General features: G+C 39.4%; 1 protein-coding gene across 3 annotated transcripts in view; it reads right to left on the bottom strand.

Moving 5' to 3' along the window:
* The window catches only part of LOC126475169 (tonsoku-like protein), a 271,206-nt gene that overhangs the window by 103,681 nt on the left and 149,156 nt on the right, over positions 1 to 18,369 (bottom strand). For all 3 annotated transcript variants that reach the window (XM_050102799.1, XM_050102798.1, XM_050102797.1), the window contains 2 exons: positions 6,699 to 7,102; positions 970 to 1,103 (listed from right to left, as the gene is read on the bottom strand). In XM_050102799.1, coding sequence (XP_049958756.1) covers positions 970 to 1,103; positions 6,699 to 7,102 — 538 coding nt within the window. The remainder of the gene's footprint in view (positions 1 to 969; positions 1,104 to 6,698; positions 7,103 to 18,369) is intronic.

The following is an 18,369-nucleotide window of genomic DNA, read 5'->3' as shown; positions in this document are numbered from 1 at the left end:
TTGTTCATCCGCAACACCACACCTCATCCTGCGACAAACCCTGAGCACTCTCCCTGCTCACCGCTACCCCTGCTCACAGCATACAAAATTACAGTTGATGAGTAGAACCTCACCATGCAGCAGGAAAGATTGTCACTTGGCATGAGCATTAAAGACAGCGAAATGTAGATGGAGACAAAAGAGGTGGAGACAGTGTTGTCAGACTTACCAACTACAAATGCTGTGAGGAACTCTCATTGTCAATAGATAAAATTTCACAAAACAGCTCATTTAAACAGATTTGAGACACAGGTTTTAAAATATCAACTCATAAAGCCAAGGCTATTGACTGGTCAATGGCAATTAACAGGTTGAGCTCCCCTGCACTACACTGACATTGAGTTAGAGCAAATTTTTAGAAAAAAATTACAAAAGGTGTTGGAATTAATCAAAATCCCACTGAGCATTTTGAACAGTGACCAGATGACAGTGAGACACACCAAGTGTCTTTATAAAATAATAAATCCTCTTCAGCTGCAAGTAATTTCTTAACTTATTGCATACCTGGTTTTGAAGCCTAAAGCTTCATCTACAGGTGCCACCAAATTATTATGAAAACTATCTTTCTCATTCCTGTACTCTGTTCATATGTGTCAGCTTTTGGAAAAAGCTATAATTCTGCTGGACAACTTTGTAATTTAGTTTCAAGTTGAATTTTTTGTATGCTAAATAAATAACAGGGGCTCCTTCAAAGCAGAAATTTCAGTGTATTGGGTCCTATGCAATATAAATTGGGAAGGTACAGAGAAATGTGCTCTCTGTAGTATGTCTAACACATGTCTGACAAGAAACAAAAAGATTAAAATGTGCTGCCACATCTCAAACTCTTGAATCATACAGATGTCTTTTAATATGATGATGGTGATAAAGATGATTACCAAGAACAACTAGAGCTACGAGAAACAATAAGGAAAGGTAATAATACTATACTTTTCAGCTTCTGTTCTCTTTCGTTTGGTGGGGCGTTTTTCGATTCCAAGATCATCTTCCAGCCAGTCTTCTCCAACATCACTAACTGATAGAAATCCAGTTTCGTTTGTTACATCATTCTCTCTGTCTACTGACTGCAAGACAAAAGAACACAACCATTCTTGACATGACCATTCATATGAGGAGAAAATTCAGAGAAATATAAATTTGAGACGCATCACAGGATAAATATTTATTTATTTACAAAGGCAAAAAATGAACAGTTTAAAGGAAGAAATATCTACAGAAACTAAAATGTACATAATTTATTGAAAATAAGTCATATTATTACTATTTTAGCAAATAGTAGTTCAAAATTTATCCCATGGCTTTGGAAAGGCTGTACATTTCAGCTTCTCAGGCATACCTTGTAATTTCTAGATATTTCGTGAATTTACTCCCCTCCAGGGTAGCCGAGAGTGCTAACGCGCTGCTTCCTGGACTCGGGTAGGCGTGCCGGTCCCAGATCGAAGCCACTCAGCCGATTAATGTCAGAGGGCCAGTGTGCCGGCCAGCCTGGATGTGGTTTTTAGGCAGTTTTCCACATTCCCCTAGGTGAATACTGGGCTGGTCCCCGCATTCCGCCTCAGTTACCCAACTCGCAGACATTTGCAACATGTTCACACTATTCCATGGCTTACACTAGACGCAGACAGCTGGGGTACACTAATTCCTTCCTGGGGGTACGGGGTGGCTATAGGAAGGGCATCCGGCCACCCCTTAAACTTATCATGCCACATCTGATTAACCATGGCCAAGCCTGCATAACTGCGGGACAAGGCTCAGGAAGAGAAAGATTTTGTGAATTTACTAATTCTGGCAATACAGATCACTTTTGTTAATGCTGCAGAATTCCACATTGTACGCCAGAGAAGCTGAACAATTTTACCTCACCAAAGCCAAATGAGAGATCAATTACTATTGCAGGATCTTCTGAGTGTTAAGATGAGAGTTTCTTAGGGTCCTTCTTTTGCTTAATTCAGCAAGATAGCTTGCAATCCTTTCAATAAATGAGTGTATACAAAAACTGGAACCTTTCCTTTCGTTTATACATATGCTTGTAAGTAAACTATGGGCTGTATATCCTTTCATATTAACTCTGAAGAATATGTATACTCCACTGCAAAATTCTGTGTAGTCTGAGAAACTCCATAAAATCATCTACACAATCTGAACTATTCTTCCAATTGCGTAACCTCTCACAGTTACTTAGTTAATGGTATGACAATGTAGGTACTACATATGACAACAAGAAATTAAAAATATAATGGATAAACTTTTGATATCACTAACACTTAGATAATGTAGATACAATGCATCAAGCCATCACATATATTACATGCAAGAACAACACAAGAACAGCAGCACACGATTAGACAGTTAATTGAAGTAATATAGCACCCAATCACCTTTTTATTAATTTTTAAGATGTCTGGTAGCTGTATTTCTTTAAGTAATTACCTACATCCACTACCATGAAGCTGAACCACCATTCTTATGGATTAAATGATACTTTTACAGCCTTGAATGGTTTCTGCCCTAAACACACATTAAAACTAGTCAATGATTCTCCAAAAAGTATAACCTGTAAGTATTACAAACCACAAACATAACTCAGTTCTGATACCAGTGATTCTTCATGCTCACTGCTGTATGCTCTATTTGTGAATTAAAGAAGTGGTATGTCCAATTCTAAAAATGCACATCTTCATCTTCATGCAACATTGTTTTTGATCTAATGAGTGCACTAAGTTAATACAGATGCAACTTCTTGACAGAATAAGTTTGTGTGCCAATGGATTCTTTTGCCTTTCAGTGAAATACTGCTTTTTGAAAAATTAATAAAGCATGCCTCTAACGTTTAATTAATAAGAATAAATTTTCTCTGTGTAAATAAATCCATTTTTAAGGAGAAAAGTCCTTAACTTAACATAAAAATGTATTTTTTACTGTTCATATAAAGAATATTCCAGAGAAATGTTTATATATCGAAAATTTATAAAAGCTGTGCTCCTGCTTTCTCTCTCTCTCTCTCTCTCTCTCTCTCTCTCTCTCTGTGTGTGTGTGTGTGTGTGTGTGTGTGTGTTATTGATCACTGTCTCATAAAATGTAAGTATCACTCTAGTATCTGCAACTTTTGGTTAAATAATTACATTAATTTAATGGGTACAGCCATGTTTGAATCAAGAAACCTGCTTTCCTCTGCCATTAACGCCATATCTCAATTTATTATGTTGCATTTTAGAAATTTTTCAGGTTGCAGTGAAGGAGAGTTGACAATGTATTGTTTGGTGGCCAAAGCCAAACGCTACTAGTATTCAACTGGCATTTACTTTTTCAAACTTTTATTTCAGCATCCCTGAAATCACTTTTACAATGCCATCAGTCCACATTCTCATTGATCTGATGCTAGATGGTGGAGTTCAAATCAATTAATAAGCAAGTAAAAATTTTCTATGCACCATTTTACCATTTCAGAGGCTTTGCCACCAGCAGATGTGATTATAAGTTTTATAATATTTGTGGCGGTTATTTTTAAGTTGATTAGAAGATGCACTCTCTGACCACAACAGAGATACCATCTGTAACAACAATGAAAGATAGTGCGGCCAGAGATGATTATTAATGAGCAATCCGGCATGTGCTAATTAATCACTAGCTGTCTGTCTCTGTTGTGATCTCCAAGAGACTAGACACATGTGTATGCTCACCAAGTACGAGTAGCACTGTGAACGATCTTAGGAACCTGCAAGAACACCAGTAATAAAGCTATGGCTGTTCGGATAGCCGAAACCCCTCCCTTGTGCGATAATGTATTCCAGAATAATCTGGTCCTTTCCAAACCCTTTTTCCAAAATGAATGCCCTACATATTACTTACTAAATATTTAGCAAACAGTAAATGTCTTTTTGGGAGTTAAATTAATTTCAATCAGAAATATTTAAAGCAGATACCAGAAATCAATTTCCACAGCCAATATCAAACTCAATGTTTCAAATTAACTTCCCAACGTCCAAAAATTTTAATATAATATTTTAATATTAGTAATAATATACCAGGTGTCACAATGGATGACTCAACAAGTACAAGGGTTGCCTGCACAAGCATATGGAAATGCTAAATTTTCTAAACAGAAATTATCTTAATATGTCAAAAGATTTCATTACAACATGTATTCTGTTTCGAAAATATGAATGTGCACAGAGAAATGTGATGCATAACAGCAACAGAAAACTTGGAAAACTGAGAGAAACAGTAAAAAGGAATGACAGACAACATGAAAGAAATTACCACAAATTAAATCCTGATTAATGGTAAGTATCAAGTACGCATTAGGAGCGTAAGACAGGAGCTACAAAAAGGCATAAATACATGCCCTAAGCAAAATATTTGATCAGGTGAACATTCGCAACTGAGGAACATAGTTATAAAACAATAAATCCGCTTCAGTTGCCAGTAAATTCTTAACTTATTGCACAACTGGTTTTAAAGCCTAAAGATTCGTCTTCAGGCACCATTAAATTATTATGAAAACAAGAACGTGTGGCATGTGGGCCAGTCAGTCATGGGGGCTCACACCCATGTCAAACAAATGCTTGAGAGTGCAGGGCCAGCAACTATAGCACCTGCCTGGGCAGCACAATGTGGGAGTGAGTCACTTACATGTCGTGCTTTCCAGATGGGTTCTATGGTTGCTGGTCCTATGCTCACGTTTTGGGGACATGGGCATGACCCTCCATGACTGACTGGCCCATATGCCACATATTTATGTTTTCATAATAATTTGGTGGCACCCAAAACTGAAGCTTTAGGATTTGAAACCAGTTGTGTGTAAGTTAAGAAATCACTGGCAACTGAAGGGGATTTATTATTTTATAAATACAGTAGATGTAACCTGCTGTTTCGCCCGCATATCAGTAGTTTTGTTACAATTAATTCTGAGTAAGTAAGACAGTAATTTTACAAGATGACTTTGCATAAAAGATATATGCAGTGCTGGTATGCAGGTTCATCATGAATGTCTTTCTATTATTTTGTGTGTGTCGAATCTGAGAACATGCATTATATTTTCTAATCATATTCAAAAATACCTCAATTCATTACATCGTGCAGAAGTGGAGTTTTCAGGGGTTGCTCTGGCTCACCTAGTGCTGAATGTAGATTCTGCCACCAAAGAAACACATACCAACCATTTCTGCCTTCCATTTTAATGCATTATTGTGCCCACATTTTTGATCCGTCCCCTTATAATGACTACTTTACGATTAATGGATCATTATCAAATGCACTCTCGCCAAAAATCACCCATGTTCCATATGTAAAGATGCAACTCTCAGTTTATCATACAGCCTTTAAATAAAGCCGTATTTGTGAGTCTTATAGCGTCTTGGAAGCTGCAAGAAATGCATGGTGCTTAGTGTCTAAAATGTGCTGAGCTTGTGACTGTATTAGTATCTCTGTAGCTCTTTAAGGTCACCTGAAATTCTGCATCCAAATTCAGGCGAACATGAGATTGCTCTGAGATAGCTAGATTCCAGTAACTTGTGCAGCTTGAGCTCTGTGCCAAATTAGACTTATGTTTGCGAGGCTTACTGTAATAGTTTCAAATACGATTCTTGGGCTTACCATCTGACTTAATTGTTGTATCTTCACCAAAACTCTCCAGCAATGCCATGTGGCGCAGCAACTCAATACCATAAATCCCACGTACAATGACATTGCATATGCACTGTCACAGAATAATCTACAGACACTACGAGTTGCCAATCATCGTGCCAGCTTTGTCTGCATGTCACTCACATGTACCATATTTAAAAATGTTAATAATACCCAAAACGATACAACTTTGTAAAGTAGCTCTTCCTCACTGTTCAAGCTAGCACTATACCAAATTTCATCGAATTAATAATACTGGCATTGGTAAGGAAATATGGATTAAAAACTTTCTAAGTTCGAAAGTGAGAGAATGAAAAACTTTTCAAAGAGTAATTATTGTTCCATATTTTGCATCATATTCTTCAAATCAATAAATATCTTGTATTACACACTTTGGAAGGTAGACAATGTCCTTCCTCAGCTTCAATGTCCTCCACACCAAATTTCATGGATATCGATTCTGCGGTTTAGTTGTGAAAAAGTAACAGGCATTTACTTTCACATTTATAATTTTAGTGTGAAAGTATGGACTTGCATGGATTTAAAAAGAAAGAGAGCAGGGGGGAGGGGGGGAGGGGGGGGGGGGGGGGGGGAAATAGCGTAAGTGTTGTATTCATTACATTGAACCATATTATATAGAACATATTAAATAATAAAAACCTTTTCACAAGTAATAAATAATAAAAGCCTTTTCACAAGTAATAAGATAAATTTCAAAGAGCAAACAAGCTTTTTCAAAGAGTAACTATTGTTCTACAGTTCAGATTATAGTCTTCAAATCAATAAGTATGTTGTACTACATACTTTCTTAAGTAGCTTATATTCTTTCTTAGTGTTTGAGCTATCTCTATACCAAATTTTATCAGAATCAGTTTAGACGTGAAAACGTAACAGTGACATAGGTGAAAGGGGACAAATGATACACCCTCAATTTTAGTATGCATGAAATTCAAACTTCCATCTGAAATTTCCTCTTTAAAATCGTCTTAACATAGCACTTTGTTAAAACTAAAAAACAACATATAATAAGTTACCGAAGATGATGTGTGTTGGGCTGTCCGAGTACGAAGACTAGCAATGGCTCGTTGATATTCCTCTCTTGCTTGAGCCCCATCAGAATCACTATCAGAAACTGCAATACATGATGAGGAGACTTCTTTATCACCAAATGGAGCTGAGTAATTGCTATCAACTCCTGTCACATCAGCTGATGAAGATACAATAGGTGAACCACTTCTATCACTGACAGGACTCAAACTACGTAGTCGTCTGCTTCGTTCAGGGCTGGAGTCCTCGAGATGCCGCCGCAAGCCAGATTCATGTCTCTTTGCCTTCTTGGGTCTATTTCCTTCTGCTTTCTTCCTGCGCTTAGCCTCTGGTGTGTCTCTTTTTTGTATTTTTCTCGGTAATTCTCCAGTACTGACAGAACTCTGCCCTGCTATATTGAAGATACAAAAGATATAACATAGTTTACTTTAATTTCTTCCTTACAATATAATGTACACTTCAAATAACTCAAATTACATAGTTATAAGGCATCAAGTTTTCTTCAAAGTACAGAGACCTCGTAAAGGCAAAGTTTTGAATTTTATGGGTTTTCTGCAATTCTACAGTGTGACAGTTGTGTGTAAAACATAATATACTGTACTATTTTAAGTTAACTTGTCTTTATGTAGAACTTACACAGGAAATAACATTTCTTTAAATTTGATTTTGTAATTTTTCTCTATTTCAGGCTGCAGTGTACAGCAATTGTTTCATCAGCAGAACAACTGAGGTCAACTGCAAACCCATTTGAATGTGTTTGCATTTCTACAGTTTGAGGGACTGTAATCTGATATCATGCTGCAGTATGATGGTGCCCCACTTCAATAGGCCTGTAAGTGTTAGGAAGGCTTTGGATGAGACATTTCCAGATCACTGGATTGGCAGAGGAGGACCCACTTTCTGGCCCCCAAGGTCTCCATACATAACCCCATTCGAATTTTTCTTTGGGGCTTTCTGAAGGATGCTGTCTACCAGATTGTGGCGTGGGACCTGTGAGCTTGCATCAGAGCAGCAATTGCACTAGTAAGGTTGAACATGGTTGGGACTGGAATACTGCTTAGAAATCCTGCATGCCACAGAAGACGCATACACTGAACTCTGTTAAGAGGCTATTAAAACTTTAGGAGTGTGTAAACTCCACCTCACTACTTAAACCCATTTCTGAAATATATATGAACAAAGTTGTAAATATTATTTTGAAACACCCTGTATTTGCAGCAATGAAACATTCATAAATTCTCATTACATAGCCTTAATGACATTATTTACTGAAGATTCAATATCTGTAGTAAGTGTCATAGCATGTAAGAGCAAAAAGAATTTCATTTCATTTTTTACAACACAGTTGCATTTGAAACAGTTTTTCGAGTTAACAGGAAGTATATAATGCAGTTAAGAGTCTGACGATAGTGCTGCAATCAAGTTGGCTACAAAATAGTGTATTGTAAACTGAAATGCTATCTGTTGGGTTCAAAGCAGAAGGCAAAGTGAGTCTGCAGTACAGCTGCCATCCAGTTGAAATGATGTCAACCAGCTAGGTGATAAACATAAATCTCTAAATATTCCACAGCAGTTGTACACTCCATAGGCAGGTTGAGTGTAAAGTACGTTAGTAATTAACTGCATCTGGGGCATGGGAAGCTTTCACTACTAGGTAGTCCCCCATAGTGGAAAGATTAACTACCATAATAAAACCTAGTCTCTCAAAATTCTCAAAAGAAATTTTGTACAAGATGCGAAGGGTATCGGGCACAAAAATTAGTGCCCAGACAATATGTTGATGGGAAAAAGACCAAAGCAGAAAACAGCGAAGTGAAAGATGAACTCCAATCTACAAATTTTCCTTTACAGAAAAAAAATCAAATAACTTTGCCACTATTCAAATACCACATACCCTGCTACTAGCGCACACAAGTATGAGTGTGCAGAGTGTGGTGACACCGTGCATGTGCACTTGAATCAGAAGCCAACTTTATCAATGCAGGTTGGCAGCTGGAGGCACCTGCGCAAGGCGTGTGCGCAGTATGGTCTCCGCCATGACGTCTCCCAGCGACACGCACATATATATGCATGGAGCAGTGCTGACTGACCTTCTCTATGTTATTCTAGTTGCATCGTGCACGTCAGTTGTTCTGTGTCTTGTGGAGTCTTGAGAGGCTATTCCATTATTGATCAGAGGTTACAAATAAAGCCATATTCGTGTGACTCGGATCAGTTTTGTGTATTACTTGGTTACTATACCATTGGAGAAGAGTTTTGAAGGGTTTCCACATGTGTAGTCTTTAAGTGCAGTTTCATCAGGTTTATTCATTACAGACGTCGTGCTACTGGCCCCGGCTGAGCAGCGTGTTTTGGCTGTGAAACACTCTGTTGGCTTCCAGTAACAGACAGGGTACCGTTCGACCAGTCCGCGCACCCACGTTTCCTCCATATGATTCAGCCAAACACTGGGAAGCTTAAGAAAAAAAGACTCAAAAGCATTTTTTGGCTTTTGAAACCGTTTGGAAAACTTCAGTACCACTGTCAATGTGCAGTTGATCGAGGATCATATCCTCCCCCACACCAAGAGGAACTGTTGACGAAAACTGCAATTGCCCAGTACTTTTCTAAAATTGTTCTGTCTGAAGAGTTTGGATGAAGAGTATTTGTGCAGTCTGGTTTTGAATACTCCTTTTGGTCCCTACCAATATTTATGTCTTCCTTTTGGCGTGACTAGCACTCCTGGTATTTTCCAACAATTTTTGGAGCAACTGACTATGGCTGTCCAGGGTTGAATAAATTATCTGGATATCACTGTCATGGGTTCCTCCGCGGCTGATCACTTGAAAAATTCCACACTTTGTTTTCTGTCTTATGGTCTGCACACTTAGTGTAACCTTGTGAAATCTCAGTTTTTTCAACCTTCTATTATTTATTTGGGGTTTGGGGTTCAAGGTGTCGCAGCACGAGGTTCTTCCTCTGCCAGACCCCATCTTCATCTTCATCTATGCCTCGCCCCTCGTCCATGAAGGGATTTCAGGTCTTCCTACGGAAGATAGCCTACTACCAGAAATTCCTGCTGAGGCGGCCACACTGGTCCACCTACCGCCCATTTTGTTAAATGGGAATGCACCTTTTGCTGAAGCCCAGATTGAGAACGTGCTTTTCAAATGTTGAAATCCAAACTGTTCTTGGCACCTTGTATAGCTCCATTCTCTATGGATCAGCACATTGTTTTGGTGACTGATGCCTCAAAGTACAGCCTCGGCATGGTCCTAGCGCACCAATATGCCGACGGCTTTGAACGACCTGTTTCTTTCGCCTCCCACTCCAGCCCTGCAGTATTACTCTCAAGTGGGAAAAGAGGCTCTTGCCACAGTCTATGCTTGCCAGAATTTTCATGTTTTTTTGAATGCCTCCATAATCCCATTGTTTCCTTGTTTAACCCTCTCACTTTCTTGCCTGACAAGGCAGCACACTGCCTACAAAACTGGACACTGTTCTTGACTTGTTACAATTACAATATCCATTTTCATCCTGCCTTCCTGTGGGTCCTGATCTTGATTTTGTTAATGAAGAATTGCTTTTCTTCCATCCCAATATTGAAATACAGGATGCAGTTGATGGTTTCCCCAATTACGAGCTCTTGCATAGCAGCTGCTGTTGCCATCGATCCGATTCTCTGCTGGATGCTTCGGTTTGTTCAACAGGGCTGGCCATGTAAACCGACATATCATGTTTCGGACCCCTGCACAACTATTTTTCCTTACGGTATCGCCTCTCTGTTTTTGATTGTGTTTTGCTGTTGCCCACGGAAGACATCTCTCCCAGGGTAGTCATTCCTGCCTCATTACAGTGTGAGGTTCTGGGGCCTCTCCACCAGTGACATTGGGGAGTTTTGCACACTAAACTGTTGCCTAGGAGACATGTTTTTGCCCTGGGATTGACGGCAAAATTGTTTGTTTTTTCACAGCTAGTGAGTAGTGTGCCCAACAACTGGCAGCTCCCAGTGCATCTCTGCCCTCTGGCACACTCCACATCAGCCATAGGAACATATTAATGTAGACTTTGTAGGTCCCTTCTTGAATTCCTATTGGCTCTTGATGATGGATACATTCTTCCAGTTTCCTTATATTCTCTGGTGTGTGTCAGCATCAGCTGAGGTCACAATTTGTACACTTTGACAATTTTTTCTATTGAGGGGTTGCCTTGTAGCTTACTTTCCGATGATGGGCCCCAGTTTTGTTTTGTTCCCGTCATAGATTTTGTCATATTATGGCTCATCTCTTCCACCCTCAATTACATGGTGAGGCTGACCGACTAGTGTACACACTGAAGTCCCAAATAAAATGTTTGTTGTGGATTCTTCACTGGACAACATCCTTCTCTGTTTTCTGAGCACCTATCACTTCATGCCTATGTGGGAGTAGAACCTGGCTAATTTTCCTTCACAGCTGGCAGCCACGCACACTCCTCCATCTTCTGTGGCCTGTGCAGCACCTGCCACAGTCAGGTTCATCCAGATACTCTGCGTCGGAATCGTCATTGTGAGTACAAGGGTTTGGTCGCTGGACCAACTGGATACCAGCCACTGTTGTCCACTGCCAGGAACGCCGTCCTTATGGCCGACAAGTTGGTGGTGTGCCACTTTGATCTGTTGCACCCCGCTCGCTGCCATAAGATACCGGTTTGCGGGTGCGACCTCTGTCGCCACAGCCCACCGCGAGCCGGCTGTCACCTGCTGTGGGGCACCTCCATCCCATTGGCTGCCTCCTACCTGTGCGGCGGCATGGGTCTTCAGCATTCCGGCACTGGGCACTGCTCCATCTCTGACCTCGAGTCTGTTGCTGCAGCCTGCTGTTCTTCTTGGGTCGCCTCCACCGGTCCCCTCACCATCACTGCCTTGGCCATCATCGCCATTGAATCCAGCCCTGTCTTCTCCACACTGGGACCTGCCTGCTAACAATGACGCAGAAATGGTGATGGCACTCCCCTCTCCAGAGCTGTCATCGGGTTCTGCACTGGACACACTACCCTCGAGCGTGCCCATGTCGAAACACATTCCAGCCCTATGCTCCAGTGCCCGTCCAACATGTCGTCCCAACTCGTCTGCCAGCACCCGCTGCCACGGTTCTGGATTCGATGGATGTGTCTTTTGTCGGGCAGCCTGTGCACCCACTTCACACGAGATAGAGGTGTGCTGTATGCTGCTACTAGTGCGAGTGAGTGTGAACGTGCTGAGTGTAGTGTCGCTGCGCGTGCATGTTCGAATCTGTCGCTAACTGTATCAGCATGGGCCAGTTGCTGGACGCAAGCATGCAGTGCTGTCCCCGCTACACCACCTACTGACAACTTACACCTTTTGTCTCTCTCTCTCTCCCTATGTGATTCTAGTTTGTATTGCACACATCAGTGTTCTGTTTCTTGTGGTCTTCTCACTGTTCACAGGTTATCATTACAGCCATAGTTGTGTGACTTGGATCAGTTATGAGTATTACTTGGTTACTACAGTGAGTGATATAGCATGTTATATAATGACTTACAAGTGAATTAGCTCCACTCTTAAACTTGTTTACAATAGATCTCTGTGATATAGAATCTGGTTAGAAATAAAGAAAAAAATAACAACAATAAAATAAAATGGCAAAAAAGGATATACAGTATACAAGCTTACAAACTGTGAAGACTAGGCTGATTTGGAAGATTTTCCAGTCACCTTTCTAAGAGTTTTGTGATCTGTTTCTTCACAGAATTTTACAAGTGTTTCATGCTAGTAGCATCAACATTTAAAATGGAGGTCTTACTGCCAGTAGTCACTTTATGCCTTTTGTTCAGCATACAAACCTTCTGTCAAAATATGACATACTCACATGGTGATGCCACAACTATCAAAATGACAGCTCCTCTTAACTGGGAAGGAAACAAAGGTTAAAGAGTAATTCTCTGAACCGAGGCCAGCTAGAATTGCATATAGTCATATAGTCACTGGATGGAGATACTACTTGGTCAAGTGGATAACGGATGAATACCATATGACTTCAAATTCTATACAAACATTTGTGTCAGTATCAAGTCAACAGTTTGGATATAGCTGTATAGTCTGTTATGGATACGTGGACAAGATGGCAGTCATCCCATGCTGCGGTCACACTGAATGGCCCATTCCCAATCCATACACTCAAGTCACACCCACTTGTGCTTTTTTAATATCATTGAGACATATTAATATTTGCTTTGATGTTTTCGCTTGACTGTCACGACAAAGAACTTTCCAGACTCATAGAAAAGGCGGCTGTTCGCCTTAAAACTATGCCATCTCTGTGAGAGCTATTGCTGGTACATTGTTAAACATAACCTTTGAATTCAGATTCATTTCTGTCTTTTTTTTATGAATGTTTCAATTTGCACAAATTTTAATGTATTCAGGGTCTTCAAAAAAAGTGTCAAATACTTTGGGAGGTGGTAGTACTTATAGAAACAAGAAAAATAAGTCCAATAAAAATGGGTCCAAAAATGCATACTTTCTGCGATAAACGTGTTCACAGAGGCATTAAATGTGGTGTCCATTCATGACACTGCACCCCTCTGCTCTCCGGCATCAAATTCATGACAATGCAGCCCTCTTCCCTCCAGCATAATGAATGACACACCCTTTGAAGTATACCCAGTTGTTGTTGTTGTACCTGCTGGCACACATTGAAGATGCAACCCTGTAGTGTGCACATCTCTTTAATTGGCATGTCATAGAACAATTCCTTCAAGTATTCCCAATCCCAAAAGTCTAAGGGATTGAGGTCTGGGGAGTTGTGGGGGGCCCCCAACCAATGCAGCAGTCCTGAAATGTTTGCATCTGATGTTCGTGCACATTGTGACAAAAGTGTGCTAGTGCGCCATTGTGCATGAATAACTTATATTCGTTGTTGCAACGGCACAGCCTCCAGCAAGGTAGGCAATACATTAATGAGAAAGTCCAGATAACGCACCACAATAACCTTTGTGCTCGCACGTATGGCCCTATTAATCCACTGCCAAGTAGGCCTGAAGACACATTGATTAAGAATTGGTTCTGATGACCTTTTCCCTGAATGTCTTGGTGATTTACACCTGCCAATACGTGCTGGTTATGGAAATTCACAACACCTTCTCTTGTGAACCCTGGCTCATCAGTAACTACAATCTTGTATGTGGACAGTAGATCTGTGGCACACTTCTGCAACAGCCACTGACACTGCCAGCTGCCATGATGATCCTGTGGCCTTAGGGCCTGAATGTGCTGCAGATGATAGGGGTACAGCAACTGTTCATGAAATATCCCCTCCCCAGATAAGAGAGTGAGACATGCCATCTACTGCCACTAATCGTCGCACACTGGTATCAAGGGTATCTTCCAACAAACATAACACACACTGAAACCTCCTGGCAGATTAAAACTGTGTGCCCGACCGAGACTCGAACTCGGGACCTAAAGTTTGGAAGGTAGGAGACGAGATACTGGCAGAAGTAAAGCTGTGAGGACCGGGCGTGAGTCGTGCTCCGGTAGCTCAGATGGTAGAGCACTTGCCCGCGAAAGGCAAAGGTCCCGAGTTCGAGTCTCGGTCGGGCACACAGTTTTAATCTGCCAGGAAGTTTCATATCAGCGCACACTCCGCTACAGAGTGAAAATCTCATTCTGGATAACACACACTCCCCCCATGACAGGCGTGCACACTGTGCTGAGGACTTCCATTGTCAGTCTTCCCTCAGATGTGGAAAAGTCTGCCGAATAGCTTATCAGAGGGCACGCTGTGTTGCAGATATTTTTCAGTGTAGTGGGTATGGGCTATGTCCATTTGCTAAACCATAGCAGAATATCATATCCACCATTTTACCTGTCAAGTAGTAGGCTTCCATTGCTAACAAGTGGTGGAAGAGAGAAAATGTAAATTTACTACACCATTTGTAAGTACAAACAGAGCAATAGCAGTAAACACATAAGTGAATCCACATTTGGAAGAAGGTAAAACACCATGATACATATCCAGGGTTGACAGTACTGTACAATAAAGCACAAAAACACAACGAAAATTAATGTAGACTACAAAACGACTTGAACCACACTACTGAGTGCAGACCACGTAATAAGGGGTGAAGTACTGTGCGTAACACATCTTAATACCCTGCTGACACATTTGAAGAAGCAATAATTCAACAACTGTGCTAATATCCACAACCAAGCATCGTGCAGTCCTTCCTATAAACACGTTTTTATCTTGTAAAGCATGCATTTTCGGACTCACATTTATTGGACTTATTTTTCTCGTTTTGATGAGTGCTACAGCCTCTCAAATCATTAAACACTTTTTTTGAACCTCTACTATATTGACTTAGCAGGCAGAATCAGTTGCATTCTCCGTCTTTTTGCGGATATGACACACAATTTTACATGGCATGCAGTGTCAACATTGTACAATTAGACTGTCATTTGCACACACAGACATTTTTGCACTATTCTACTATTATTTAATTGATACAGTAAGATAATAATTCAATCAATATTGAGCAGTGGGGTTTCACATGTAAATTTGTACTACATTTATTGCTAGGATGGGATTGTTGCTTACATTATGATTCATGTTTGTTCCAGTTTATATGGGAATTTATGAATAAGGCACTGTTGAAGTACCTCCAGTCAAAATCTTAAGATTATTTGTTGGTAAATTAAGAAAAACAACTCTTTATGCTACTAACACTGTTAATCATCTATTAATCATATCGATACTGTTTTACACCATTTCGAATGATCCTGCTTGTGACATTGGTGTCTTCTTTCACTAACATACTGGTTTTTAGCATATACAGGGTAAAACTTGTGAGAATATTAAAAGTAGTAAATAGGCTTCAACAAGATGTTCCTTATTTCACTTCTGTTATGATTCTCACTGCTCTCTTCTCCAGTACGAAAACCCTTTTCACAATACATAGGAACATAAGCTCATGCTTTTTAAGAAAAACTGAAGTGTAGTACTTTATAACTATATGTTTATGAACTAACAACTGGAATTAGTTATGCAAGCAAATGCCTGGGAATAACAATCTACATGTATATGAAGTGAAGGAATCACATACACCCCCTTATATGTAAAGCAAATGGCTGGCTTTCATTCATTCTTAAGATACTAGGAAATTGTGGTTTATCTAGAAACAATTTTGCTTATAAACATTTGTATAGCCTACCTAGGAACGAAGCTCAATATCTAGTACACACATTGTGTCAGACACATTGAGCATATGCTAAAATTGCGTAATCTCACAAATGGTGATTGCAGTATTTGTATTGCAAGCAAGTGAAACCGCAATGCTTGAAATCACATGGGCAAACACTTGAAGGAAGATCTTCCGCAAAAATATATTCTTTAGGGCTAACTATTCAATTCAAATGTCACAGCCTCACACAGGGATTGCACTGTTATTGATGATAGATTGATTTACTACATTCTTTAATTTTGCGTGCTTCACATGCTGATCTGCTTATTTGCTTTTTGCTTATATGGTATTTCAATGCAGTCAGTTCTTTTGTGTTTCATTCAAATGTATAAACTGGAATACTGTACCATCACTTAATCCTTGTTTTTGGCAGTTTATCACAAAAAAATTTCATCTTGAGTTGTTGAAGGTTTATAGGGATTGTCTTCTACTTTCAACACTTAATGACTGAGTGAACTCACACATCTCTTGAACATGATCTATTGAAAGATGCCACAAAACTGGAATGACAGATGATAACACTGAAACAGCACACAATACTGTACAGGAAGACAGGTAGTCAAAGGTGTATGAAATAGCACACATCATACAAGTATGAAAAGAAAGTGTAAAATGCACTGACATGAAAAATTAAGCATGAACAAAATAGGAGCCAGATTTGTTAAAAGCTAGCCAAAACGAAATTATGATTGATGATTGGTTTGCTTCAAAAAGAATCCAATTGAGTAGTACCACAAAATTTTTAAAATACTTAATGCAAGAAATGAAACAGCAATCAAAGCAGGGTATGGAAATCAGTAACCCAGCACAAAAGTTAGATAATGTCAATCTTATGTGTTGTTAAGGCTATATTCAGTACTTTCTAGGATATAAAATGGATTCTTCTTTTTGACTGCTTAGCAACAAGGAAATGGATGGGGGGTAGAGATGGAAATCATCTTTGGTGAAAATGCATCTGTCAAAAAAGTAGTTTGAAAATGGGTATCTGAGAAAACTGAAGTATGAACTGCTGAAAGGAACTTGTTCCACAAAATTGTCAAATAAGTGAATACTTGAAAACCTTAACCGTTGGAGCCAGTAGTTTCCTTGCTTGCATCTAGCTTACTCACTAGAAGTTCCATGAGATGATGACCTCTTGGTTGAAACTAACTGCAGCATAGTACGATAAAAACTTTAAGCAGATTGGTGTAGTTATTTACAATAAAATATCTTTTATGCAAGCTGGGTTGCATGAGTTTAAGGAGATTTGATTTCTTACTCGCAGCTGTTTACCAGGCTGAAATAGGAATGTAGCATTTGATTTAAACTGCTCTAGTACTGGAAAAATGTCAAAAATTAACAAAATTTTGAGTAATTATTTGCAACAGACCTTTATTACTTTTGTACACCATTACCAGTACTTAAAATGAACTTTCACTGTGGTATACTCCGCAGCAATATTTTAAACGAAGTCCTAGACCACATTCTCTTCCAGTGGATTCTCAGCAGTTCTGTTATGAATCACAATATGAAATTCCTATGTGCATCTTCTTTTACTTTTTCAACTGACTGATACACAATAAATTCACTGTGTATGAAATATTTAGTAGCCTTCTCAATAATTACCTTACCAGATTTGGAAGTTTGTTTTAGCCACTTGCTCTTTTTAGTCACTTTTCATATTTGTGAATTATGTTTCCATTTTTAAAACTCCGCCTTTTGCAAAACACGATTTTTATTTTATTTTATTTTATTTATTTATTTATTTTTTATATTGCCTGCACATAAATGTTTTGATACCTATGTATACTCTACAGTGGGTCTTCTTTTATTTCTGGAACTGCATTAATTTTTGAAGATGGGATTGGACAAATTATCCTAATTTTTTAAAATGTCTTTTATGGCTTGACAGCACATTGTACTGTATGAGGCCCATTCATAAATTAACTTCCAACTGGCTGTTAAATATAAACAAATGCTTTTTATTTCATGGCACTTGCTTAGCTGAAAATCCTTTCAGGTTGCCAAAAACAAATCATGAACAAGCATTGTGTGTGTGTGTCTGTGTGTGTGTGTGTGTGTGTGTGTGTGTGTGTGTGTGTGTGAGCATTGTCATGATGCAGCTTCCACAAGTGGTTTTGCCATTACGGTCGTTTTCTTCAGAATGCTTCATGCAAGTGGCACATAACTTCCAGGTGGTATTCGTTATTGACCTTACAACCATAAGGCAGGAACTCATCATGCACTATCCCATTCTAATCAAAGAAAATAGTGAGAACAGCATTCACATGTGATCGAATTTCTCGAATTTGTTTTCCATCTTGGATCTTCAGAAAGTTTCCATTGGGATGACTGGGCCTTGGTTTTCACATCACACCTCTATAACCAAGTTTCGACACCTGTTATAACCTTCTTTAGAAATTCTGGATCACTGTTGACTTCATTCATCAATTCCTG

The sequence above is a fragment of the Schistocerca serialis genome, chromosome 4 (genome assembly GCF_023864345.2).
Source record: "Schistocerca serialis cubense isolate TAMUIC-IGC-003099 chromosome 4, iqSchSeri2.2, whole genome shotgun sequence".
Taxonomy (NCBI): domain Eukaryota; kingdom Metazoa; phylum Arthropoda; class Insecta; order Orthoptera; family Acrididae; genus Schistocerca; species Schistocerca serialis.
Note: the sequence above shows the minus strand (reverse complement) of the source record. Positions and strands in the feature narration are given on the sequence as shown.